Here is a 26,939-nt window from a genome sequence, read left to right as displayed (position 1 = left end):
GACCTGCCTAATATATGTACACTCATTTATACGCATATTTGTACATATTTGTACACTTGCATAATGCAAGAAATTGGATTCCTTTAAATATAATTTTAGATAATTATCACAGTTTTGTGATTTTGCATATAAAAACATCTATACACAAAGTCAGTGGTTACAGGTCATCAGGAAAAGGGGTGGGTTTTTTTGGTGAGCAGAGACAGTGTAGACAGTTGAATTCTCTGGTACAAGAGGACTGTCTGCTTTGGAAAACCAAGTAGTAATGAAAAGGAAAAATGCTAAGGGGGTTAGGCTCAAACACATTCCCCAGAGCTTAAACACAGCCTCCAGGTCTGTGCAGAGCTTAAACACAGCCCCCCAGGTCTGTGCAGAGCTTAAACACAACCTCCAGGTCTGTGCAGAGCTTAAACACAATCTCCAGGTCTGTGCAGAGCTTAAACACAACCTGCAGGTCTGTGCAGAGCTTAGACACAACCTCCAGGTCTGTGCAGAGCTTAAACACAACCTCCAGGTCTGTGCAGAGCTTAAACACAGCCCCCAGGCCTGTGCAGAGCTTAAACACAACCCCCAGACCTGTGCAGAGCTTAAACACAACCTCCAGGTCTGTACAGAGCTTAAACACAACCCCCAGGCTTGTGCAGAGTTTAAACACAACCTCCAGGTCTGTGCAGGGCTCAAACACAGCCCCCCAGGCCTGTGCAGAGTTTAAACACAGCCCCCCAGGCCTGTGCAAAGCTGAAATACAGCCCCCAGGTCTGTGCAGGGCTGGGGTTTAGTATAAGGCTTGCCATTGTCTTTGATCACAGTTTGAGAAATTTGTCAGGCAGATGATGTAGGATAAATCTTTACTGGGTGTCTTGTCAAACAAAGTTAAAAACAAAAAGTACTCTATGTTCTCTGTACAGATCACTTTGGTGATTATTTGGTGACTACTTCTGAATGTTTTTAAGTTAAATGAAGTTTTAAGTTAATTTATATATATATATATATATATATATATATAAAATTTGGCAGGTTATGAAGTATATATCTATCTTTCAAACACCCAAACAAAAACCCATATTTTGTTAAGTTAATTGTGTGTATCCTATGTAAAGTCTGTCTGCACTAACTCCTTATGGCTTGTCTGAAACTGACTTGACTTCACACCAAAAGGCTGATGTCTAAAACGGACTCCACGCCACGCGGGTCTGGTCTGAAATGGACCTGACTCCGCACTACATGGCTTGGTCCTGTAGGGTGGCCTCTGCTTATTGCTCATGTATGGACCCAATACTTTGGTTTTCAAAAAACTTCATCGTGTTCACGTGATCAACCTCACAAACGTCATGTTTTGGAGTGACTTTAGTGAGAACAGAGCAGACACACACACACACACACACACACACACACACAGACAGACACACATACACAGACACAGTGAGGGTGTATATTATGCAGCGAAAACAATGTTTAATAAAGACTGACATTTCAGAGACACAGCACAGCATGAACCTGGCATGGGAATGGAAATATCACTCCGCAATGCTGGGAGGCATGAGGGTCACAGCAGGTGCACGTGCCACTAAAGGTCAGTGAGGGTTCAGGACCCCGAACTTTACATGCACCATTACTGCTGACACCCACACCGTTACTGCTGACACCCACACCATTACTGCTGACACCCACACCGTTACTGGTGACACCCACACTGTTACTGCTGACACCCACACCATTACTGCTGACACCCTCACCGTTACTGCTCATACCCTCACCATTACTGCTGACACCCACACCATTACTGCTGACACCCTCACCATTACTGCTGACACCCACACCGTTACTGCTGACACCCACACCATTACTGCTGACACCCTCACTGTTACTGCTCATACCCACACCGTTACTGCTGACACCCACAACGTTACTGCTGACACCCACACCATTACTGCTCACACCCTCACCGTTACTGCTGACACCCACACTGTTACTGCTGACACCGTCAACGTTACTGCTGATACCCTCACCGTTACTGCTGACACCCACAACGTTACTGCTGACACCCACACCATTACTGCTCACACCCTCACCGTTACTGCTGACACCCACACTGTTACTGCTGACACCGTCAACGTTACTGCTGATACCCTCACCGTTACTGCTGACACCCACAACGTTACTGCTGACACCCACACCATTACTGCTCACACCCTCACCGTTACTGCTGACACCCACACTGTTACTGCTGACACCATCAACGTTACTGCTGACACCCTCACCATTACTGCTGACACTGTCAACGTTACTGCTGACACCCACACCGTTACTGCTGACACCGTTAACGTTACTGCTGACACCGTCAATGTTACTGCTGACACCCACACTGTTACTGCTGACACCCACACTGTTACTGCTGACACCGTCAACGTTACTGCTGACACCCTCACCATTACTGCTGACAGTCAACGTTACTGCTGACACCCACGCCGTTACTGCTGACACCGTTAACATTACTGCTGACACCGTTAACGTTACTGCTGACATCGTCAATGTTACTGCTGACACCAACACCATTACTGCTGATGCCAACAGCACTACTGCTCACAGCAACACCGTCCAAGTATGTAGACACACCTACTAAACCTGGCAATTGATTGATGAGTTGAATCAGGTATGTTTAACTAATATTAGTTAAAATTAGTTATTAGTGTCAAATCCTGTTCAAAGAAGGCCACAGTGTGTGCGTGTGTGTGTTTTGTCTGTTATTTTTGGATACTGATGGTATTAGGTTCTCACACACACTTTGCTTGTACAACTGTCCAAAACATCTTGTTTCTCTGGAAACCATGGATACTGTGTTAAAGACTCTCTCTCTCTCTCTCTCTCTCTCTCTCTCTCTCAATTCCTATTAATGTATTTAGAAATATAGAAATAATACATACAATGTGACAAGTTTATGTATGACTCCCTCTTCATGGTGTGTATGTACTGAGCATGAGTTTGTCCACTTGCCCAGGACACGTAATATTTATGCAATGTAATAATCAGACATGCGGCAGAACAAGAACCTCACTACCATTTTCATTTTGAAGGGTGCAGAGAAAAAGCCTCTGCCTGAACCTGCACGCAGCCCCAGGACCCCCGCACCCAGGGTCCTGTACTCCCTCACCCAGGGTCCTGCACGCAGCCACAGCACACTCGCACCCAGGGTCCTGCACTCCCACACCGAGGGTCCTGAATGCAGCCACAGCACGCACGCACCCCGGGTCCTGCACGCTCACGCTGAGGGTCCTGCACGACCTGCACTCAGGGTCCTGTACATAGCGCCAGGACAGCCGCACCCAGGGTCCTGCACTCCCTCACCCAGGGTCCTGCACGCAGCCACAGCACACTCGCACCCAGGGTCCTGCACTCCCTCACCCAGGGTCCTGCACGCAGCCACAGCACACTCGCACCCAGGGTCCTGCACTCCCACACCCAGGGTCCTGAATGCAGCCACAGCACGCACGCACCCCGGGTCCTGCACGCTCACGCTGAGGGTCCTGCACGACCTGCACTCAGGGTCCTGTACATAGCGCCAGGACAGCCGCACCCAGGGTCCTGCACGCCTGCATCGAGGGTCCTGCATGCAGCCACTCTTCTCATCAGCAGTAGTGGGTGGAGTTACAGACTAGGCAGCAAATCAACAGGAAACATCAGAAGTCAAAGTGTCACTTCTTTTGCTGAAATGTTAGTAATGGACTACACCCCAGTCAACTTGGTCCCTCATCTTGTCCCAGAACATCAAGAAGTCTCTGGACTGACTGGAATCAATGATGATAAGCCTCAGATGGGTCAGTAGTGCTGACAGACAGGTAGCTTTTCAAACAGACTATCTTTTCCCCCATTCTGCCCCAGTCACTGTGAATAGTAAGTAGCACAATATTGGGACTGCGTCTGTTCCTCACTAATCTCACATTCGGTAACTTCAATAGAGTAAATGTGAATTGATCAGTAGTTCCAGCTTCTGTCTCAAATTAGGTCTATTAAACATCTAAAGCTCTTATTGGTAATGAAATTACTGGCAACTCAAAATCCAGGTCATGAAACTCCTTTGAAGTACTTGGTCTTAAAGCAGGAGACACACCTTAAGCCTCCAAAAAAAAAAATCAAAGCTTTTTTATTTTTAATTACAATATATCCCTGCCCTGGTCCTTATTCAGATTTCCTTAATCAGTTCATTGATCTTCTCTCAGTGTAGTACTTGCTACAGATAAGGTTTTTATAATAGAAACAAATAACCCATAAAAATAACATTCAACGCACTCGTAAATGTTATGGGATTCACTCAGAATGTGACCTACTCACTGATGTAACCCAAATGAACTACTCACTGATGTAACCCAAGTGACCTACTCACTGATGTAACCCAAGTGACCTACTCACTGATGTAACCCAAGTGACCTACTCACTGATGTAACCCAAGTGACCTACTCACTGATGTAACCCAAGTGACCTACTCACTGATGTAACCCATGTGACCTACTCACCGATGTAACATAACTGTGTACCATGTGGTTCACTGATAACACCCACTAACTAAAACAAGCTGCCCAAGCTGGGAGCGTAAATAGTGACTAACCAAACTGGAACGGCTCCCATACTGAATGGAAGAATTGCAAAGTGCAACATAAACATGCTCTCATTACAGCCTAATGACTGTATTTCTCATGCCTGTTAGAGAATAACAAACAGTCTTCTTCGTCTTCTTCACTGTCTCCAAATTAACCAGCAACATTAAAGTGGCCAGTGAAACATTAAAGTGGTCAGTGAAACTGGATTGAAATTATAGGCAATTTAAATTAGATTTTTAATACACGTGTTTTAAAGTCAGAAAGTTGGTTGTCTTGGAAAACCTACATTAGTTTACATTAGTTAACTAAAGCATTCCAGTTTCATACTTTGTAATCTATCTTCAAAGATTTAGGATTTTTTAGCCACAGTATATGAACACTGTCTTATAAGAGTATAGCCAGCAAATATCACAAGCTTGCTAACCTAGCTAGCTCACAAACATGCTTCCTAACTGATGACATCTAAGCCATGTGAATATTAAACCACTACTTCTGTAAAACACATCAGCTAACAACATTTAGCACGCAGCTTTTAAAGTGAGGACCTGCTTTTAATCAGCCAGAAAATTACTGTGCAAATTAATGTCAATTTAAATTAGTGACCTATCGAAGGTAGACTTTCATTTGATTCACCAACATCTCAAACATTACTGTGGCCCCTTTTGCTAAGGTCATGGTACCTGCTGTACATGGAAAGAGCTTGCATTTTCAGTGTAAGTGAGACAGCCTATATGCAGGTACACTAACCAAGTACATAGAACTGTAAATGGAACCACAGTAAAATAAATAAATAAATGAAATGGAATCTGTCAACATCTGAGCAATCATGCAGTAAAATGGTCAATACTGTAAAAAAAAAAAAAAAAAAAAAAAAAGCAATAAGAATGATGGTATATGATCATTATATATTTCATGTGATAGGTAGTTGGAAATATTGGATCTATCAGACATATTCTGAATGACTCTTGTAAATTCTTAATCCAAGAAGATAGGTAGAGTCTTAGGAAACTGCAAGTTTCCAACTGTCTGTACCTTTAACAAGCAAACAAAGAAATTAAAATGATCAGAAATTGTGTACAACATTAAACATAAAACAATAAGTTACAGTGATTGGCTTTCTTCATTGATGATGGTAAAACATCGTGAACACAGTAAGCTGACCCAACACCGGCTACATGTATGACTGACTGTGTTAATAACTCATTGTGATGATATTTTTGAAGTAAAACAATGTCTTGTTCAGCATTAAATTGTTCTAACAGTCCCAGGGTCAAGCTCTTTGCCACCGTTTTGGTAGCTAGGTTGATAGCTGCTAATGTCAACTTTCCTTACATTAGTAAATTAGCTCACCTAGCATATTTGTCAAAATGGCACTAAAGCATTATTTTCAATATTGACTGAGAATTTCAATATTGACTGAGCATTTAAATAATGATTGAATATTTAAATAGAGCATTTAATATTGAATGAGTGATTAAATACTGTTTCAGTCATGTGAAATTAAATTAATATGAATGTTACCCTGTAATTAAGTAAAAGAAAAATAACTGGCTAATAATAAATCTTGATGGACCGAATATGGAAACAATGGTTATAATCCTTTCTGTAAAGTCATCTATTAATTTAGCTAACAATAAATGTCAGATTAAATGTCAAATATTTTTGTTAAATAAGTTGCTAATATACTTCTGTGATAAAGAAATGAAGAGAAAGTGGCTGATGGAAATTAAGGCACATGATAACTGATTATAGATTATATATACAAGACAACATGTTCTTTTTGTTATGTTGTGTTTCACATTTCAGCCATCTTGGTGTCTTCATATACAGTAGTGTGAAAAAGTGTTTGCCCCCTTCCTGATATCTTATTTTTTTGCATGTTTGTCACACTTAAATGTTTCAGATCATCATGAACTGCCTTTTTAAGGTCATGTCATAGCATCTCAATCAGATTCAGGTCAGGACTTTGACTAGGCCACTCCAAAGTCTTCATTCTGTTTTTCTTGAGCTATTCAGAGGTGGACTTGCTGGTGTGTTTTGGATCATTATCCTCGTCGCTGCACTTTTGGGGTAATTTTGGTCGGCCGCCCACGCCTGGGAAGGTTCACCACTGTTCCATGTTTTCGCCATTTGTGGATAATGGCTCTCGCTGTGGTTCACTGGAGTCCCAAAGCTTTAGAAATAGCTTTATAACCTTTTCCAGACTGATACCACATAATTGAGATCTATCTCATTTGTTCCTGAATTTCTTTGGATTGCAGCATGCTGTCTAACTTTTGAGGATCTTTTGATCTACTTCACTTTGTCAAGCAGGTCCTATTTAAAAGATTTCTTGATTGAGAACAGGCATGGCAGTAATCAGGCCTGGGTGTGACTAGAGAAATTGAAATCAGCTTTCCAAAGATGTGATGAACCACAGTTAATTTATGTTTTAACGGGTGGGGGGTTAACCCTTTACAAACCAAAAAACATCTACCTGACTTTCCTCATGGAAATCAAAACTCAGATACATTCACACAAACACACCCCTCAGACTGATTGATGGGAACTTCTACCAGTGACAGATCAATTCCTCACACTCAGCTGCAGTGGGTTTCGTTAAACACTAACTAATTTACAGAATTACTACACTGAGTTATGTGTGAGTGTATGTGCACACGTGTGTGTCCATGCACCACAGGGGCAGAAAAACATCCATTTAGAGGACAGCCTGCCAAGCTGTCTGTCCTCTCCAGGCTGTAGAGTGAGACATGTTCCTAAATGAGCTCTTACCTTCCTAGCACTTTGATAAGGAAAGAGGTGATGAACGCCCCCACCAGGCCACCAATGGCAAATATCGAAACGGTGATGGACCAGAGCAGAGTGAGGGTCTCTGTTTTTGCAGGTTCCTTATAACGACCCAGCCACGTCACATTGTAGAACGCCTTTATATGCTACACACACACACACACACACACACACACACACACACAGAAAGAGAGAAACAGACATGTCACATTATAGAACTCCTTTATACACCCCCCACACACTTTAAAGGCTTTTATTTTCTCTCTCACACACACACACACACACACACACACACACAAACACACACTAAAGAAAGCCTTTATATGCTACACAATATCAGATACATTAATTTTATTATCACATTTATTACTTATAGACAGAAAGAAAGGAGGGAGTCCGGGTCTGAAACGTACAGTGGTGTACACTGGAATGTCCGTTCTCCAAACATAACACTTCTCATTGAAACCAAAAAGATCTATTTTGGATTTATTCATCCAAAAAACATTGTTCCAGTATCCTTCTGACTTGGCCATGTGATTTTTAACAAACTGCAGGTGGGCAGCAGTGTCCTTTTTGGAGTGCTGGACTCATGAACTTTAACGTTAGCCAATGTGAGAAAGGCCTAAAGTTACTCAGAAGTCTCCTTGGGTTCCTTTGTGACCTGGCGGACTATAACACACTTGCTCTTGCTCTTTTATCTTCAAATTATCTGCTAATCCTAAAGGTTCACATACTTTTGCCACACACAGATGTGTAATTTTGGACCATTTTCCTCAATAAATAAATGACGGAGTGCGTGTGTGAGAGTGAAGGTTTGTTGCTGTGAGTGTCTGAACACGCTGTGTCAGATCAATGTGTGTGTGTGTGATAGATGTATAGTAATCTGCACTAAAAGCTAACCCCAACGGCTGCATCTGAAAGGATCACCTGTAAAACGCAGAATCACATTCCTTTATGTCTCACACACACACACACACACACACAGACACGAACACAGAGATGAGAGTGCTTCCTTCATGCTACCGAGTTGGCCCACCACCACACACTTCCAGAGCGGGGTGATCGGTGGCCCGCCAGCTCTACTAGCTTCTCTGGTGAATTATATCACCAATAATCCATATCTAACAAAAAGGTCAGTGCCAACAGTGTCCTTCATCTCCACACAGTCTTGCAGAGTTTATTACTATGGAATGGTTAGAGTAACAATTGCTATTCCCTGCACATCATTCCTGATATTTCCTTCATATGCATTTGGAAGGACAGACATTTTTATACATTAAACAATTCAGATGGCAGGGTATTTGTACAAAAAGGCTTGGTCAATCTGGGCTCTACTCAGCCAATCCCATAATCAATACAGCAGCCATAAGCTGATCGCAAAGCGCAGATGAAGAGAGTAAGACAGAGATCTAATGACAAAAGAAAAGAAACAAGCGAACGAGGATCGACGAGGAGGAGGAGAGAAAAAGGGAGAGAGAGAGTGAGAGATTGAATGACCCCCAGGAAAGCTATAACACACTTCAACTTTATACACAAACACACAGTGCACATAGGGACTGCAGTGATTGGTCGATAAAGCACTACACTGTTCACAGGGAATTACTGACTTGTCAATATTATTGATATACTTATAATAATGAACAAAAATACTGAATGCTTTATTAGGCAAACCTGCATTCAGTCAGACAGTAAATACGACACTTCAGGTGCAGCCGCTCGGCTGCTTCAGTTGTTACGCAGCACTAAACAACAACGAGGCTTATCACACAGAGCTTAAAAAGCATCACCCGAGCAATACAGATGCAATGCAGACTTATTCAAACAGATATCACACATTAGCACACTGATGAAACACGTATATTTAAAGCAAAATCAGCTGACGTCAGCTAGCTGTAGGGCGCCTAACTGGAAACAGATTCCTAAGGGCCCATTATTCTCATGCACATTCTCCTCAAAGATGTAGTTGTAAAACAGGCACATGCACAGGTGGGGTCTTGCACATGCTCTCCTGAAATGCAAAAAAAGTTTATTGTAGTTGTTATGGAAACATCAGCCTCACCCTCACCCATAAACAGATAGTGAGGCTTGCATAACAACTACACTAAAATTTTTTTTTTCAATTCAGGGGAATACATGCGCATTTTCTTCAATCTTCAATCTGAAACAGGCTCTTACACTAACAACGCCCTTACAATAACACCCTTAATCCCGCTTATATTAACCACACTCTTACACCCTTGTGTTGTGTGTATGTGTGACACAAGTCATTTCATTGCATCAGGAAGGCAGATATTTCACATCTATATAGCACGCTCGTCAATATAAGGTAAAGAGATGTCTCTAAAAAAGAAAAAACATTGTTATGTCAGTGTCTAATTCTGACAGACTGAAGATCAAAGACACTAAGGAAGGAATATTCTTGCAGTTCCACCAACATTTTGTACAACTTATACTAGCGCTCCCGATCACCCATGGTACACTTTGACAGGGGATCATATTAATCAGTGTTTGGAATTTAATTAAACATAATGGTGTCCCATCACTAGAAAACTCTAAAAATTAAGAACATAAATATCTCATCATCATTTATTAGAAAAGCACACACACAAACAAAAACACACGCATGAAAACACATGGGCACACATATATGCACACAAAAACACACACACTCAATAGTGTTCAGCAGTGTTTCGTTTGTGTTCACACTTGTCAATGTTTTGTCTATGCCTCCCTCACGTAGTGTGTGTTGTCCATTACTAGTCACACCTCCTGGGGTTTATTATATCATTATCTCATTATGGTATTATCTCAATTATGTTATCTTATTATGTTAATATGTCATTACATTATTATCTCGTCATGTTCTTATCTTATCATTAGGTTATTAGATCATTAGGCTATTAACTCATCTCATTATCTCATTATGTTATCTTATGACATTGCGTCATTATCTCATAATTTTATATTATCTCATTATGTTAATATGTCACATTATTATCTCATTGTATTCTGTTATCTATTATGTTAATATGTCAGTTATTTTGTTGTTATTATGTTATTATCTCATGTTATTTTGTTATTATATCATGTTCTCATTGTCAATATTTCATTGTCATCTCATTATGTCATTGTCATTATCTCATTATGTCATTATGTTATGTCATTATTTTAATGCCATTATGTTATTATGACTGTCATTATCTCATTGGTATATAAAAAAATGAGATAATGTTATGTCATTATCTCATTCTGTTATTATCTATTATGTTAATGTCTCATTATGTCATTATGTTATGTCATTATTTTAATTTCATTATGTTATTATGACTGTCATTATCTCATTGGTATATTAACACAATGAGATAATGTCATGTCATTATCTCATTCTGTTATTATCTATTATGTTAATGTCATTATCATTATATTATAGTCATTATGTTATCTCATGCTATTATGTCATTGTGCTCATTGTCAGATCATTAAGTAATATCATTATGCTATTATCTCAATGTTAATATGTCATTATGTGATGTTATTATATCATTCTCATGTTGTCATTGTTATTCTCATGTCATTTCAGTATATGATCTCATGATGTTATGTCATTGTCATTGCTGTTATTCTGTTATTATCTGATTATGTTATTCTGTCATTATGTTAGTATCCCATTATGTTCTCATGTTATCATCTCATGTAGTCATTATCTCATTGTCATTATGTTATTACTATGTTAGTATGTCATTACGTTATGTCATTGTATTACATTATTATCTCATTGTCACTCTTATTACTATGTTAGTATGTCATTATTTTATGTCATTGTTACTACGTTATTATCTCATTGTCATTGTTATTACTATGTTAGTATGTCATTATGTCATGTCATGTTATCTCATTATTTTCTCATTTCATTAGCTTATTATGCCAATATTTTATGGTATCATGCTATTATCTCATTGTTATTATCATTATGTTGGTCCTTATTTCAGCCTGCTTTTGTTTCCATAACTTTGGTGGATCATTGCTATGTGGCTTCTTTTGGTGTAATTAATTCACTTTAATAAATTGAATGAAAATGAAACTGAACGAACACTTCAGTTTGAGACTCACGTTTACTTCTTTCCTTTTTCGCAGGTTTTTTGCTAGAGACATTAAGAAATAGACAGAATATTTGTTAAGAAATGGAGAGATAATTTGTATGAACTTATCTATTTGGTTTCTAATGGTAGCTGTTTGTTTATTTGGAGAGATGTGTTCTTTGTATATTTTAGACTTTGGTGCACTTTTAATTTGGTAATACTGTGGATATTTCCTTGTTTCATATTTGTTTCATATTTCTGCACCAGTTCTGTAAAGCTTCTGAATGTGCTGTCCTTCATAAGGTGGAGAAGAAAGTGAGGTGTGCGATGCCTTTCTTGCCGCCAATACATGAATATTTCTTATTTACCAAACATTAGAATATCACTCTTGACTCACAGGCGTAATAACTACGGTATGTTTACTGAATAAGCATAGAGAGAAGGCCCACCCTGACCAGGTCAAAGTTTCATCAGAGGGATACTTTTACTACATTTTCCAGCAAGTTGATAAAGCTGAATAATTTTGGAATGTCAAACAGAACAGTGCTGATCAAGTCAACATAAAATAAGCAACAGAGTACAGAGTAAACATCTGATCCCTGAAATACGGCTGGCTGTGGCAGCGATGAACCTCACCTTTGCAGGGGCGTTGACCACAGACAGGTTGTAGCCATATACGAAGGAGGACCCCAGAGCCCCAAAAACTGCCGCACTTATCAGACAGATTGTCAAGCGCTGCTGTGAAATACACACACACACAAAACCACGCATCAGCTTCTACTGCAAATTTTTAAAATGCAGCTTCAAATGCTATTATCACACAGCAGTAAAGACAAATACTTACAGCAAAGTAGAATTCCTTTACCAAATAGATAACACAATTATTTTTACACTTACACACACACACACACACACAAAATATCTTTAGGGGAACTTGAGACACCCATCTAGTAGCATCTAGTAGATTCCAGTTGGTGTTGAAATCGCTCTGTAGTAATTGTGGCCCACGTGGAGAGATTCTCACAATTGCTGCAAATTAGATGGAGGTACTGACATGCCCTGAACAATCTGTTCTAACTCGTCGCAGAGATGATTTTTAGGATTAAGATCTGGGGATTGTGAAGGCCAGGGAAGCAAGGAAAGCTGTCATGTTCCTGGAACCAAAATCCATGACTATATGAGCCTTGTGTACAGTCGTCCTGCTCAAAGTGTTCTGCCATAGGGTAAACAGCTGCCAAGGGATGATCTTGGTCAATCACACCATTCTTGGTATACTCTCAACCACACTGCATGAGAGAACCCCACAAAGTTGGAAGTTTTTGAAATACTGGCCCTGGTTAGTCTAGCACTGATGACCATGCCTCGATTGCAGTTCGATTTTCCTATTCCCAATAGTTTTAAACAATGAAAGAAACTTGATTAAAGTTTTAAAACAAGTTCTGAAGTGTTCTTCTCTTATGTCAGAATTAACAATCAGAATCCAGAAAACAGTGCAGGGTTATGCTGCAAAAACAAGATCCAGCAAATCCAAATCCAACCCTAAGAGACAGGCACAGAGACTCAACCCCGTGTGATGGGTTCGGGCCTGTCACCGTGAGTCAGGCCCGACCCCATGTTAGTGTGAACTACACCCGGCCCTGTGTCAGTGTGAACTATGCCTGACTGCTTGCAGTTAATTGCATGGCTTCTCAATACAAGGCAGTCCCACAGATGGAGACTGAACTGAGAACTGCTGCCCCTGGTAATGGAGCTGCCAGAGCATATTGGTGGCAGGCTGGACACAGGGGCGGGCTTAACAGAGGGAGGCGGGACTCAGGGGAGGGGAAAACAGAGGGAGGTGTGACATTCTTTATAATTCACTCTGGGTAGATTTTATTTTTCATATTTTTTTTGTTTTTATTTGAAAATACTTAACATTACTTTTGCAGTCAGTTAAGATCCATCTATAGCCATCCTTAACACTGAATACTGGTGCAACCCTGCAGGTGCATTTTATAGGTGTACTGGTACAGAACATAGCCATGTTTAGATTCTGTGCCCATTCTCAACTCCATTCATCACTGGTCACTTTCTGGCAACAGAACCTCAGCTGAGTGATTACCATTTCTCCTGAGATGGTGTCACTGCTGAGCAGACAGCATTTATTGAACCAAGTCTCAGTTTTTCCCAGTTCTTAGCTGAACTTGTGGGAATTTAATTTGCTATAAAAGTTCTTTCATCTGACAACACACACTCCAGGGCTGATGACTAACATGCAGATAGCAGCTGTTACCGTGGAGGGACTCCGCACGGCCCCAGCTACCAGGTTTTCTTGATCCTGGTGAGAAGATGCTCAGACTTTTGAGGTACTCCCTGCCCTCATAGACTTGGCTCTGCCGGGTAATTTAGGGCAAATTTCTGCAGCACCAAATGATAGTGAGGCTCAGAATCTCCTTATCAGCTGTTCATCAGTTTCATTAACTGCATGAACAACCACTACCACCCTGACATTTTCCTTATAAGCTCTGAAAAAGGTCACAGCGCACTCCTCAACTGCTAAGGTTTTCCTTCTCTGACCTGTTTGATGTCTGGAGGTTAGTGAGCTTGTCACATTCCACCAGAGGAAAGGTAAACCAAGCCAAGGCTGAGTGCTTCTCTCTCTTAGTGCACATGCCCACGCACGCTCACCCGCACACACCTGCTTAGGCGGAGCTTGTAGCTCGTTGCAGTCCGTTGTTCGGCTTTTCTGAATCTTCTCCATAGCAGCAACTCAGCAGCCTGAAAGAAAGAAAATCCCCATTATTATCTGTCATTTATAAATTATAAACACGCAGACACACACGCACACACACACACACACACACACAAACATACATATATATATATATATATATATATATATATATATATATATATATATATATACACACACACACAGGCACACACACACACACACACACATACATATATATATACACACACACACACACACAGGACAGTAAGAGGGATGTCTGGGTTGACAGGACAGTAAGATGGGGCATCTGGGCTGACAGGACAGTAAGAGGGGCGTCTGGGTTGACAGGACAGTAAGAGGGGTGTCTGGGCTGACAGGACAGTAAGAGGGGTGTCTGGGTTGACAGGACAGTAAGAGGGGTGTCTGGGCTGACAGGACAGTAAGAGGGGCGTCTGGGCTGACAGGACAGTAAGAGGGATGTCTGGGCTGACAGGACAGTAAGATGGGGTGTCTGGGCTGACAGGACAGTAAGAGGGGCGTCTGGGTTGACAGAACAGTAAGAGGGGCGTCTGGGTTGACAGGACAGTGAGAGGGGCGTCTGGGCTGACAGGACAATAAGAGGGGCGTCTGGGTTGACAGGACAGTAAAAGGGGTGTCTGGGCTGACAGGACAGTAAGAGGGGTGTCTGGGCTGACAGGACAGTAAGAGGGGCGTCTGGGTTGCCGAATCACTAAACTGTGAGGTTCCAGAGGCCTGCAGGGCTGAGACTGGTACTGCTTACGTAACATGGATAGAGCACAGTTTGAACTGATATGAACAAACTTTTACTGCACACCATTACACCAAACACTCTGCTACACCCCACTTCTGTATTACTATTACACATGTACTTGATTTACAGAATGATTCTAAGCACTCTGGAGAAGCTCTAGGAGTCAGACAAGGAACTTCTGACTGTCTGCTCTTACTGACTATACAATTAGCCTGAACAACTATGAGAATAACTCAGCGTGTTGAATAAGATCCTGTCAGTTGTATAATAGGATGCATTTAATTCTAATAATAATACATTTTATTTATAAGCGCCTTTCAGGATACTCAACGACAATTTACAGTACGAGAGCAAATGAAAACATGATAAGAGTTATAGGAAGAGAATAACGGTAAAACAAGAATAATAAAATGACAATGCAGTGGGTACATGAAAATAAAATTAGAGATTGTCATGGAACGCTCGCCTCCCGTGAGTCATGTGATTTGGCCCGCCACGTGCAGTGGGAGGGTCATGTTCGTAGCCACACCTGCACACACCTGTATTGTATTAGTGTTTTGTGTATTTAAACTCTTGTCGTTGTGTGCAGCATTGTCGGTTATTGACGTAATGTGTTAATGTAGATGTATTCTTGTTTATCGTGTCTGTTTAATGTTAACCGTTTCATGTTCCTTGTTTGTAATGCGTGTGCCGTGGTGTTTATATGTGTAATGCGTGTGCCATGGTGTTTATATGTGTAATGCGTGTGCCGTGGTGTTTATATATGTAATGCGTGTGCCGTGGTGTTTATATGTGTAATGCGTGTGCCGTGGTGTTTATATGTTAATAAATGTTTGTCCACGTCACTGGAGCCTGTGCGTCCTGCTCCACGCCCTTCGGTACTCAGGCCACACGCGTTACATAATAACCGACCGCTACAGGACGCCAGCTCCCGTGACAAAAAACGAACTTCCTAGCGGGAGGTGCGTAGGCACCCCCCTGCACTGCTGCCTGGATCCCAGGAAATTGGGGAGAGGACCGCGACCGCTGTCCGTGTCTTCTTCGGAGGCGGAGGGGAACACCCCAAGGAATTTCTTGGGGGAGGCCTGAGGCTGTTGAGCCTGGGCCAAGGAGGACCGAGGGGCAACACACCGACCAGAAAGAGGGTGCTCGGGTGGAGCCAGCGGGATCTCCTGAGTCCCTTCCCTTCAGCGGACTCGCCAGCGAGACTGGAAGGGTCTGCCCAAAGCCTCGGAGGCAAACCGTCTCTGGGACACTCCTAGAGCGGCGGGAGAGAGGAGGACCATTAGGGGAGGTAGCATGTTTGGAACCGGGGCGGACATGCACTCCCACGTGTCCGTTGAGGCCATGGACACGTTCGAGGCGCCTGCGCGGACAGCGGGCACTACGTCACAGCGCCTTGTGTTTGTGTGTGTGTCTTTGGGAGTGTACCGGACTACCCTGAGAGAGGCAGGGAAGCTGGCTTTCTCCCTCTTGCTGCGAGGTCTCCCTTGCTGGCGGCACATGGCCCGCCTGGTACTGGGTGGGCATCGGTCATGACCGTGCTGTGTTTGTATTTACGTGTACACGACGCCCGGAGGTTCGCGTTCATTGGACGGACGCGTCGGGGACCGCGCCCCTCGGGAGGGAGTTCTGTCACGGAACGCTTGACCCCCCCCCGCGAGTCACGTGGTTTGGCCCGCCGCGTGCAGTGGGAGGGTCATGTTCGTAGCCCCACCTGCACACACCTGTATTGCTACTTTTGTGTACTTAAACTCGCCGTTGTGTGCAGCGTTGTCGGTTATTGTTGACGTAACGTGTTTAACGTAGATGTATTCTTGCTTATCGTGTCAGTTTAACGTTAACCGTTTCATGTTCCTTGTTCGTAATGCATGTTGAGTTCCGCTGTGTTTATACGTTAAATGTTCGTCCACGGCACTGGAGCCTGCGCGTCCTGCCCCTCGCCCTGCGGCACTCGGGCCACACGCGTTCCAGAGGTTAAGACACGGTAAAAAGTTCCAGTAATGAGTGATAGAACAAAAACACAACTATAAAATAACAAAGCAGCGAGGCAAGAAAAAGAAAGGTTTACAGATCAGGAAAGGCAGAGAAAAGAGAAAAGGTTTCAAATGCATCTCAGTATTTCCTTTAACACTAGGATACACACAGTCCCAGACCCAAACAAGTGCTGGTGGGCTGCACAACAACAGCCATAATGTCCACTGTCTGCAGAGCCATGCCTTGCATAAAAAACAGATGCAATAATATCACAAGCCCTATTTTATTGTAATAACCTATTTTATTGCAAAGACATGATGCCACATTAGATTTGTGGTCAAGTCTCACATCAGAACCATATAAGAGTGTCACTGTCTGTTTCACTAAAGACCAAACAGGTGACGTCATTGCTTTAGAGAAGCACTTGTGCCCCAGAGACTGAGTGAAGACAAACAAGTGTGCATCACAACAGACAGGGGAAGAATAAAATGAAGGCCACATCACTAAACCGACACGGCTGCAGTGCTTTGGACATAAGCTATTGGTAAGGTGGTGAGCAGATTTATAGAAAAGATAGATAGATAGATAGATAGATAGATAGATAGATAGATAGATAGATAGATAGATAGATAGATAGATAGATAGATAGATAGATAGATAGACTGTTACAGGAATCAATACTATACTACATTGACAACATTTATAGCGATCTGTATTAACCTACAGTGCTAATGTCAAATGATAAGTCACTTAGTCAACCTATAAAGTGTAAAGGAGGGACATTTTTTTGGAATTAGACCAACCCTACATAACTGATGGGAAAACAGTGCAAACTGAAAAGCTGATTAAATGTAAGACGTCAGGGGTCACACAGCAAGAGGAAGAGTCAGCACAAACCTGAGCTCCCTCCCTCTCTGTCTCACTTCTCACACCCCTCCTCTCTCACCCCACACCACCTCACCCAACCAAAACACACCCACACAGCATGAGGTAGAATCAGCAACAAATCTGATCTCTCTATCTCTCTCTCTCACCCAACACATCGACGCATGTGCATGGTTTCGATTCCTGACGAACATCAGGAAAAGCACTTTGTCGTCACGGCTTTGCTGGTTTGAGGGGAGCTGAGTAGAAGACCTAGAAAAGATGTGGAAGGTGAAGGCAACAGTGGTTCCAGTAGTTATTGGAGCACTAGGGGCTGTGACCCCCAAACTGGGAGAATATCTCCAGCAGATCCCAGGAACACCATCTGAGATCTCCATCCTGAAGTGTGCAGTCCTGGGAACAGCTAAGATACTACACAGGACCCTCAAGCTCCCAGGCCTCTGGTAGAGGACCCGAGCTTGAAGGAAAAACAGCAACAAGTGGGGAATATATATGTGTGTAAAAATATTCCCCACTAGCCCCTCTGCATGCTCTGTTTCCTTCAAGCTTTTTCCTCCACGCCTTTTCTCGTTCTTCCTTTAGCCCTTGGTATTTCTCGAGCTTCTTGTGTTCCTTTTTCTTGATTATGTTATCATTTTGGATCACCCCATCTATCCCTACGGCCCTCTTCTGCTGTTTGTCCATCACTACTATGCCCAGGTGGTTAGCTATTACCATTTTTCTGTCTGTATCTGGAAGTCCCACAGGATCTTATCACGGTCATTCTCCACCTCCTTTAGGGATGTATCCCACATTGACCTCAGAATGTCCAGCCCGTACTCGGCACAGGTGTTTCTGTATACTACACTAGTCACTTGGTTATGCCATTCCATCTATCTGCTTGCTAGCATCTTTCATCCCACTGTGCTGGATTGCCTCAGGGGCATCTACACAGCCTGCATTTGTCCTGCCTGGTGTGGTAGATCCCAGCCTCTACTGATCTCATGTTCAGAGCTCGTCTCTGTGCTGTCTTTCAGTCCAGCCTTTTCCAGCCATTGGTAGGATTTCTCCACATCAGCCACTTCCACTGTCTGCTGGTGGTGCATAGCATGCAGGGGTTTGTCCTCCCTGCTTTCCTTGTACTCAGTCCAAGGAGTGTCTGAAGTGAACTGGGTCATTATCCCCAATGCCACCGTTCTGAGAGAAGCTCCCAGTCAAACACCTCCATGGCATTGACACAGATCTGAACTCAGTGACCAAAACTACTAAAAATGTGCTTCAAACTTTAGGAAACTTTAAAGGATACTCACAATATAAGACTTCAAAAAACTTTAAAGGATATTCACAATATAAAAGACTTCAAAAAACTTTAAAGGGTATTCACAGTATAAGAGTGTAAATAAATAATGCAGCAACCCACAAATCGATTTTACAGCCTAACACCCCCCCACCTCCCCATGAATACACACAGACACACACAGCACTGACAAGTGTACTACCTACCTGGATCAAAGAGAGAATGAGAAAGTGAGAATGACTCTGAGCACATAAGCCTGTGTGTACTGCTGCACGCCCTTTCTACTCTTACTCAATGATTAACGTGCCAAACCACAACACCTGTCACAAACATGGCACGTGTGGTGAAGTCACGTGCTTTTATACACGGACAAGTCCTCTTACGCAATATACACAGCAAAAATGACAGGTACTACACCAAAACCTTAAACGTTCATTCCTGTGCGTTCATTCTGTTAACCCCCCCCCCCACCCCCACCCCCACCCAGCCTGCTTCCTACACATGTGGCAAAAAAAGACCTGCCAAGTTAATCTGGAACGGTGCCCACTACTGCAGTGGAGAGGCAGGCGTATCCAAACCTGTAGAACAGCTGCCTGTAGAATACTGCCCCCTACTGCAGAGGAGGGGCAGGTGTTTCCAAACCTGGAGAGCAGCTGCCTGCAAACCCATTAAGGAGGAAAGCAGGAGCTGCAGACTCAAACACTCTGGTCACTAAAGGGATAAAGGGCAGCTCTATTTCACCAGTTCTCTAAAGGGCAGATGTAACCCTAACCACTTCACCAGTCCTGTAAAAGGGCAGATGTAACCCTAACCACTTCACCAGTCCTGTAAAAGGGCAGATGTAACCCTAACCACTTCACCAGTCCTGTAAAAGGGCAGATGTAACCCTAACCACTTCACCAGTCCTGTAAAAGGGCAGATGTAACCCTAACCACTTCACCAGTCACTTCTCTCAAGGGCTGATGTAACCCTAACCACTTCACCAGTCCTCTAAAGGGCAGATGTAACCCTAACGCCTTCCCAAGTCCTCTAAAGGGCAGATGTAACCCTAACCACTACCCCAGTCCTCTAAAGGGCAGAGATAACCCTAACGCCTTCCCAACTCCTCTAAAGGGCAGATGTAACCCTAACCACTTCCCCAGTCCTCTAAAGGTAAGATGTAACCATAACTACTTCCCCAGTCCTCTAAAGGGCAGATGTAACCCTAACTACTTCCCCAGTCCTCTAAAAGGGCAGATGTAACTCTAACCACTTTACCAGTCCTCGGCTGCTAGCTGGAACATCACTCTTACTCTGATCTCTACTGCCGTGAGAATGCCAGCCGAGCGTGCAGATAAAGGTACATTTACCTGCAACTCACCTGGTAGAGCAGGTCAAGCAAGGTGCTAGCAGCACTCAGGTCACAGGTTCACTACCCAGGGAGCTCACACTGTGTGATGCTGATAAATCCGCCATGTCACTGTAGATAAGAGCGTCTGCAATATGTTGAAAATGTAAAAAATAAATAAATCAAAATAGGAAGTCTTAGGTCTAAATGTGTGAACTCATGACACAGAAAAAGAGCTCACTCTTATTTTTACCTCTGAGTGGAGGAACGCCATCACATCTGAGAGAAGAACTGAAGCTACTTCTTTTTCTGTCTGAAGCCTTAAGTGTCTGAGGCCATTACGCTAAGGAAGCGGCATTATTAACCATAACACCAACACTGTAAACACAGACTGAAGAAACACCTGTCCAACAGAACACAGGCACGCCTAGTGTTACAGGAAACACCTACAGACACGCCTAGTGTTACAGGACACACCTACAGACACACTTAGTGTTACAAGACACACCTACAGATACGCCAAGTGTTACAGGACACACCTACAGACATGCCTAGTGTTACAGGACACACCTACAGACATGCCTAGTGTTACAAGACACACCTACAGATACGCCAAGTGTTACAGGACACACCTACAGACATGCCTAGTGTTACAGGACACACCTACAGACATGCCTAGTGTTACAGGACACACCTAGTGTTACAGAATACAACTACAGACACACCTAGTGTCACAGGACACACCTACAGACACAACTAGTGTTATAGGACACACCTAGTGTTACAGGACACATCTACAGACACGCCTAGTGTTACAGGACACACCTAGTGTTACAGAACACAACTACAAACACACCTAGAGTTACAGGACACACCTACAGACACAACTAGTGTTATAGGACACACCTAGTGTTACAGGACACACCTACAGACACGCCTAGTGTTACAGGACACACCTAGTGTTACAGAACACAACTACAAACACACCTAGTGTTACAGGACACACCTACAGGCACAACTAGTGTTATAGGACACACCTTGTGTTACAGGACACACCTACAGACACGCCTAGTGTTACAGGACACACCTACAGACACGCCTAGTGTTACAGGACACACCTAGTGTTACAGAACACAACTACAAACACACCTAGTGTTACAGGATACACCTAGTGTTACAGGACACATCAAGTGTTACAGGACACACCTGTAGACTTAACAACCACTATAGAATATACTACCTATTTGTCATATAGGCACATAAATGAGAGAGTGTATTTCATGACAGCTACATATCTTTGATATGTGACAGGACAACTATTGTCACTTATGGGGTATTAACACACAATTCCCAGCATCATTGCCTTCCCCTGTTGTATGAGAGAAACATGAAAACATTTGCTCATTTTATGTTACAGTATCCCAACTAAATAATTGTGAAATGGTCTAGAGAAATCTGCAGAGAAATTTAAATCTTTGTTATCATCCTTTGGGAATTAACGTCCAGTAGGTGGCTCAGAATGACAGTAAGTGACAGGGGAACAAATATTCTTGTTAGGGTTTGCTAAAATAAGACACTTATAAGGAGAATTGCTTAGTCAAAGTAATAAAATACATCTCTTTTGCGTTGGAAATGACAACCTATGATATGTAATCCTATCACACCTTTCCTTTGTTACGTCAAATACCCAAAAATATTTCTTAATTTTCATGCAACCATGCCACAATTTAAGTTATCTTTCCATATGGCTACTTTGGTAATTTTAGTATTTAACACTTAAGAAAACAAAGGATTAACTCATATAGCTGACCACTCAAACAAATCTGCCACAATTCCCCCAACTGACACCGCATAGTTTTTTTGGACCTAGGACTTTGTATTATGTGGTCTAGCTCTTTGATCAAAACACAAAACATATGTATTGTCATGACCTTCTATTACAATTGTGTTTGGCCTTTGTCAGTCTATTGAAAAGTAAATAGAAGCCCTACTGTTTGATGTTTCAGAGTCTCCAAACTTAGTTTACACAGTGTCCCTGAGGCCACACTTATGCCTGCCAAGTTTGGGGCGCCCGGATGGCATGGCTGGCATGTGCGCCCTGGCTGATGTGGGTGGTGCGTGGGCCCTGGGATGGTGTGGGTGGTCAGTGCGCCCTGGCTGATGTGGGTGGTGCGTGGGCCCTGGGATGGTGTGGGTGGTCAGTGCGCCCTGGCTGATGTGGGTGGTGCGTGGGCCCTGGGATGGTGTGGGTGGTCAGTGTGCCCTGGCTGATGTGGGTGGTGCGTGGGCCCTGGGATGGTGTGGGTGGTCAGTGCGCCCTGGCTGATGTGGGTGGTGCGTGGGCCCTGGGATGGTGTGGGTGGTCAGTGCGCCCTGGCTGATATGGGTGGTGCGTGGGCCCTGGGATGGTGTGGGTGGTCAGTGCGCCCTGGCTGATGTGGGTGGTGCGTGGGCCCTGGGATGGTGTGGGTGGTCAGTGCGCCCTGGCTGATGTGGGTGGTGCGTGGGCCCTGGTTGGTGTGGGTGGTGTGTGGGCCCTGGCTGATGTGGGTGGTGCGTGGGCCCTGGCTGATGTGGGTGGTGCGTGGGCCCTGGGATGGTGTGGGTGGTCAGTGCGCCCTGGCTGATGTGGGTGGTGCGTGGGCCCTGGGATGGTGTGGGTGGTCAGTGCGCCCTGGCTGATGTGGGTGGTGCGTGGGCCCTGGGATGGTGTGGGTGGTCAGTGCGCCCTGGCTGATGTGGGTGGTGCGTGGGCCCTGGGATGGTGTGGGTGGTCAGTGCGCCCTGGCTGATGTGGGTGGTGCGTGGGCCCTGGTTGGTGTGGGTGGTGTGTGGGCCCTGGCTGATGTGGGTGGTGCGTGGGCCCTGGCTGATGTGGGTGGTGCGTGGGCCCTGGGATGGTGTGGGTGGTCAGTGCGCCCTGGCTGATGTGGGTGGTGCGTGGGCCCTGGGATGGTGTGGGTGGTCAGTGCGCCCTGGCTGATGTGGGTGGTGCGTGGGCCCTGGGATGGTGTGGGTGGTCAGTGCGCCCTGGCTGATGTGGGTGGTGCGTGGGCCCTGGGATGGTGTGGGTGGTCAGTGCGCCCTGGCTGATGTGGGTGGTGCGTGGGCCCTGGGATGGTGGCTTCTACAGGCTAATTAAACTGTGCCTATATAGGAAAATGTAAAGGGTCCCTGGATGGCGACCTTTTCATCTGGGGCCTGATTGAACAACATCGGGTGTGTTTCTGCTTGACGGCAGTGAAAACTGGCAACCACACTAGCCTTTTGTGGATGAGACCAGCAGTCCCTGATTAATACTCTCTGTGCTCCCCTCTCCTAACTGTTCTCATTCAGGTACCATTTTGCAAAAAGTGCTAAAGTTTAGAATTTCTATATGCAATATGATTCAATACAAAAGGCCTATAAATAGAATTGTCTAGAGAACTGACTAAATTTTCAATGCCTGCATCAGGGAAGCAGACCCTCACTAGTAGCCTAATGTACATATCTAATGTTGGTACATATTCTATACAAACAAAAGACTACACGTGACATGTTCCAGCAGGACTTTGCTTTAGGGCTTAGTGCTCGTCCACCAGAAATTGTCACAATGCCATCTGCGGGATTAGAATGTGCAGTACACATGGTAACCATGGAAGGTGTATATATTTTAGGTTAGTTTAGCAAATTAAAATCTGTTTCCAGACTACATATGGATGGACACCCTCAAGTTGTGACACTGACACATAAATTTAGCATACACTAAGTGTCATAGAGAATGGCATGATATTATTTACATATCATAGGTTGTCATTCCAGCACAAAAGTGGTGCCCTACTTTATCTAATTAACAAGAAAAATGTGTTTCCTTGTCACTAACCAGCATGTCAGAATTTAATATCTTTCACCTTGAATTCCCCTCCACCCAAATTCGATACTGGGCTGTGATTAGACAGTGAATTCTGATACAAATCCAACATGTATTGTATTTCAGTCAAATTATGTGAAAATGATATAATAGAGGTTCTGGCAGCATGTTCCTGTTGAAAAGTAATGTGTGTGCTGTAATGTGCGTGCTGTAATGTGCGCTGTATTTCATGTTTTTTCACGTCGTGATCGCATTTCAGTTCCCACCACCCAGCCAGCAATTTCACTGAAAGACATTGTTGAGATTCTGATTGCTGTAGATAGAATAACATTCATCATACCTATACCTTTACCACAAAACGTCCACCGTTTCAAATCTAGAAAAATGTCCATTTAACGCAATTGCTAATTTCACACCATTTTCTGCTGGAATAGGCATATCTGTCAGACTGTTCATGGTATCCCAGAGTCTCCTTGGGTTCCTTTTTTTTTCCTGTGTAAACTGCCCTCTGAAATTTTTCTCATTTTAACAGCAACCCAGTCGCGATCTTCAAATGCCTTCCTCCTCCCTTGTATTATGTGCGTAATGCTCTTAGTAAGGCAGCTTAATGTTTGGAAACACCAACAATGCTGGACTCCAATCTGTACTCTCGACACAGATTCATATCTTATCCGTTACACTGATAATCCTAACAGTCATGATGCCACAGTCACTATACACCATAATGATAATGCAATACACCATGTCAGCAACAGCACAGCCCGCTGGTATCACCTGAGTTTATCAGGTCCCGTGAGAAGCCATAAAATGTTCTATTTGGGCTAGCTAATAACTGAAATGTGCGCCTTGGTAATCTTCATATACAAACAGACGAGGGCCACATAAAAACACACACTTTAGACAAGGGCGCCTGCCTCGTTAGTTTGTGTGATAAAATCATATGACAGTAGAGGAGAACCTCCAGAAACACATTTCATTGGTCTTCACACTGCCATGAATAGCTACCCAGGTTGGATCAAAAGTGAGGTAGTGGATTAGTTAGTATTTTATCACATTAATACATAACAATCTAGCCCCTTCAAGGGGAAAAACTGACATTCCCTTAAGTTAATTGAAGATGAATACTTTAGGGAGTCTACAAACACCTGTGTATTGCTTCTCTCATTCTGCAAACCCAGGAAATGTTTTCCTAATGGCAGAGAACATGCCAAGAGTTGCTTCAAGTGCCTACATGACACTGGAGAGAGAGCCAGAGATGGAGGCCGACTTCACCAACTTCACGCAGGAGACGATCTACCACACAGAGCTCCTCGCGATGACGGCCAGACCAAGCACACACTGTGGCACTCGGACAACTGACCTTGTTCAAGACATTAGGGACAATCCGATGAGCGTGCGCGTGTTTGGCAAGAGCCCATCTCCTGTGTTGGTCATATACAGGCTCAGGTCTGCACCACAAGGTCAAGAGCAGGAGCATGGTGAGGAATGTAAGGCTGGGTTTTGAGATGCCCTCACATCACTCACCATAGAGCAAGAGGTGACCGACACCCTCAGGCGAACACCAGGGATGCTAGCGTTCTTCAACCTCAGGCTCCATAACAATGAGCTAAAATAATGGCAGCTTTTTCCACAGACGTTCATGCCAACACTGACCCAAAGAATTCCCATCTACAGGTGATTTACCTGATGAGTGCAGCCTGGATTAAACTAGAATATCATGTCAGACATGTTCACATTTCAGATTCCTGACACTGAGAAAACAGGAGTGCTTCCAGCAGTAAACAAGCTTCTCGCCAGCCTCTGACACGTGTAAGTGTCAGAGTTCCCTACAATGCGGTTCCCTTTTCTGCAAATAACATATCCTTTAATCAGCAGTGCTACATTTTTCTTTTCCTCTCATGTTTTACTGTCTTTTGTTTATTTTTAGATTGTTGATAAGCCTTGTCAAATATTGTCCGGAGTTGGCTATAGAACAATAACTCATTTCAGATCTGCATATCTTGACACATCTGAACATGTTGCACTTGCTATATAATTTACATATATCCATGTACTCAATCATTTTGTTCTCCATATATACTCATGTATCTCTGAATAAAGTGTGTGCTTCTCAGTATCTCTGACTCTGTGTCACTCGTTTGGAGAAACGGGCCCCAAGGGCCCTGAGGAGGGACAACCATACCCAGGTGGGGCAGCCGGTGGCACCCGAGGGACGGGATTAGGGAAAATACAGCAAGGAAGACTGCTTCTCACAGAGATCTTTACTCTGGAGCCAGCGACTGGGACTCCTTTCTCCTCAAACACAAACAAGAAGAGTGGACGTGAGGGGAGTGAGGGCACAGAAAAAGCTGCAGGTCCTCTGCACATTCTCACGTTCTTCTCCTTCCAAAGCTTATTGCAGAGAAGTGTGTGACTTTAATGTGTGTCTGTGCTGCTGCTGGTCTGAAGGTAACAAATAATGATGGCTGGGCTACAGTTGGTCTCATCCTCCACTAAATCAAAACTGTTCCCAGACTGGAACTGCAGTTCTTGCTGTTGAAATGGCAACGCTCATCACTGAAGAAACAAAATATTAAGTGCACACAGACAGCAAAGTAGAGTTTGACTATTTTGACAATCAAGGTGGTTCCATGTTCATTTGAATGTCAGAATTCAACGGATCAAGCAAACCACTGTAC

The 26,939-nt window shown here is 43.7% G+C and overlaps 1 protein-coding gene across 8 annotated transcripts in view; it reads right to left on the bottom strand.

Moving 5' to 3' along the window:
• slc2a9l2 (solute carrier family 2 member 9, like 2) overlaps positions 1–26,939 on the bottom strand; it is a 100,116-nt gene that overhangs the window by 64,846 nt on the left and 8,331 nt on the right. For 2 of the 8 annotated variants that reach the window (XM_081710175.1, XM_081710174.1), the window contains 3 exons: positions 14,139–14,218; positions 12,098–12,199; positions 7,368–7,528 (listed from right to left, as the gene is read on the bottom strand). In XM_081710175.1, coding sequence (XP_081566301.1) covers positions 7,368–7,528; positions 12,098–12,199; positions 14,139–14,201 — 326 coding nt within the window. In that variant the 5' untranslated portion in view covers positions 14,202–14,218. Of the gene's footprint in view, positions 1–7,367; positions 7,529–12,097; positions 12,200–14,138; positions 14,219–17,957; positions 18,061–19,290; positions 19,504–20,444; positions 20,560–20,664; positions 22,920–26,939 lie in introns of those variants that run through there. The other 6 variants (XM_035527814.2, XM_035527821.2, XM_081710173.1 and 3 more) reach the window with 6 other exon arrangements.

Source organism: Electrophorus electricus, chromosome 3 (genome assembly GCF_041902795.1).
Source record: "Electrophorus electricus isolate QZ-2024a chromosome 3, ASM4190279v1, whole genome shotgun sequence".
In the NCBI taxonomy this organism is placed as follows: Eukaryota; Metazoa; Chordata; class Actinopteri; order Gymnotiformes; family Gymnotidae; genus Electrophorus; species Electrophorus electricus.
Note: the sequence above shows the minus strand (reverse complement) of the source record. Positions and strands in the feature narration are given on the sequence as shown.